Source organism: Glycine soja, chromosome 2 (assembly GCF_004193775.1).
Source record: "Glycine soja cultivar W05 chromosome 2, ASM419377v2, whole genome shotgun sequence".
Lineage (NCBI taxonomy): Eukaryota > Viridiplantae > Streptophyta > Magnoliopsida > Fabales > Fabaceae > Glycine > Glycine soja.
In genome coordinates, this window is record NC_041003.1 from 4,539,083 (window position 1) to 4,541,019 (window position 1,937).

General features: G+C 36.6%; 1 protein-coding gene across 1 annotated transcript; it reads left to right on the top strand.

The window, feature by feature from the left end:
* The first annotated feature begins 342 nt into the window (after nucleotides 1-342).
* On the top strand, nucleotides 343-951 carry LOC114369703 (putative glycine-rich cell wall structural protein 1). Its single transcript, XM_028326950.1, has one exon. The coding sequence runs from the start codon at nucleotides 343-345 to the stop codon at nucleotides 949-951; it is 609 nt and encodes a 202-aa protein (XP_028182751.1).
* The last annotated feature ends 986 nt before the right edge of the window (nucleotides 952-1,937 follow it).

The following is a 1,937-nucleotide window of genomic DNA, read 5'->3' on the forward strand; positions in this document are numbered from 1 at the left end:
ATTGGGGAATGGAGATTTTACTTACTATAGCTAGTGTTATAGTATATTAATTTAATTATATGCTCTCGATTGCATTGCAGTGCAAATGAAATTGCAGATGGGACAATAGAGGTGACAATAGAGGTGGGGACTAAAATTGCACTTGAAGGCAAATCAAAGTTGTCATGTCTTCATTCATCATCGCAGTGGCATAACTTTTGCAGGCTTATGGAAGGGTTATGGGCATGTTTGTTAGTGTAGGGACTATATTGTACTGCACGAGTGCTCCCACTGCAATGCGAAGGGTATAAAAGGGTGGTATAGGGTAAGTGTTATTGCTTCATGAACGGGCAAAGCCTAGACATGGAGGATATTATGAGGAGTACTGTGTTGTTTAGGGTGCTTCTTGTGGTGGTTGTTGTGATCGCAACAAGACCTTGTTTGGCTAATGTGAAAAATGATTTTCACGAGACAAATGGTGGCAATATTTGCAACTATACCGCTCAAGTTTCTCGTGGTGGTTTGGGTGGAGGAGGTGTTGGTGTAAGTGAGAAAAACTCGTCGGGGATGTTATTAGGTGAAAGGAAGTTCAGTGGGGGTAATGGTGGAAAAGGAGGAGGTGGAGGTGGGAATGGAAAAGGTGGAGGAAATGGGGGTGGGAGTGGAAAAGGTGGACATGAAGGGCGAAAAAGAAGAGGGGGAGGTGGTTCAGGTGGTGGAGGGGGAGGTGGTTCAGGTGGTGGTGGAGGAGGAGGAAATGGACAAGGCCATGGAGGTGGTGGTGGAGGTCATGGGTGGGGAGGAGGGAGTGGAAGTGGTGGAGGTGGAGGAGGAGGTGGTGGTAGTGGTGAGGGTTGGGGTTGGGGTAGGGGTAGGGGTGGAGGAAGTGGCAATGTTAAATGTTGGGTGTGGGGATGTGAGAAGAAGTTAGAGAAAAGAAGTGAAATTCGTTCCTCCAACTCAAAGGGATAACCATGCACACATGTGTACGAGCAAAGGAGTATCATCATCACGTTGTTCTAGCTTTGGTTCTGCCAATTTCAATAGCTTCAGTACTCGTGTTTTCTATATTATTTACAATTAACTTCTGATCACCTGGTTTGAACATAATTACCGCTTTGCAAATAAATTGTCTTGATTTTTTCTTTCGGGGTGTTGGATTAAGTTTTTTTCTTGCAGTTAATTACATTTGGAGAAAAGATGAAAACAGTGAAGAATGAGATGTCATGTTATTATACAAAATTTTGTATGCTACTAACATATATAGTAATATATAAAAAGTGGTTTTTGCTTGGTTTTCAGGTGCAATATGCACTGCGTCATATTTCTGCTGTTCATGTTTTCATCGTTAATAAATTCAAAAGAATATTAATGCATCATGGAGCTACTTTGTTTTGATTTGGAGGGAAAATATATTACAGTAGATGCTCACTAACGAGATTGGATGTCGAGATGTAAGAGGAATAATATATTCCTGCATAAAGGTGTGAAACCTTGACTAGGACAACGAATTGGGAAAATATATATTTATTAGATATCCAAAAAGTAATACTACTACTATTATTAATTTTTACTAATAATAATATAGGAATTTTATTAAATTATTTAATTATAATGCTGGATAATTTTGTGTTGAAAAGTGAATTAGTAAAATTTATATAATTAAGAGACAAGACCCCTAAAGAAGCTATTTAAAAATTAAAAAAAATGATCAATAAAGTTTCAAAAAAAAACGAGTTAGTTATATTAATTGAATTAAAGCATTGAATAAAAATAATATGAAATCTTAATTAGTATATAATATATTAACTTTTCAAGAAGTCAAAAGAACTTAAAATAAAAATTTAATAGTCTTAGTAGGAGAGAGATCACACAAAAAAGTGAAGTATTTTTTTTAAGCAAAAAAAAAAAGTGAAGTTGGTTGAATACAATCATCATTTAACTTATTTGTGTTTATT

What these genes read in the sequence shown, in the direction of transcription:
- LOC114369703 (XM_028326950.1), top strand. Translation starts at nt 343, where the DNA reads ATGGAGGATATTATGAGGAGTACTGTGTTGTTTAGGGTGCTTCTTGTG.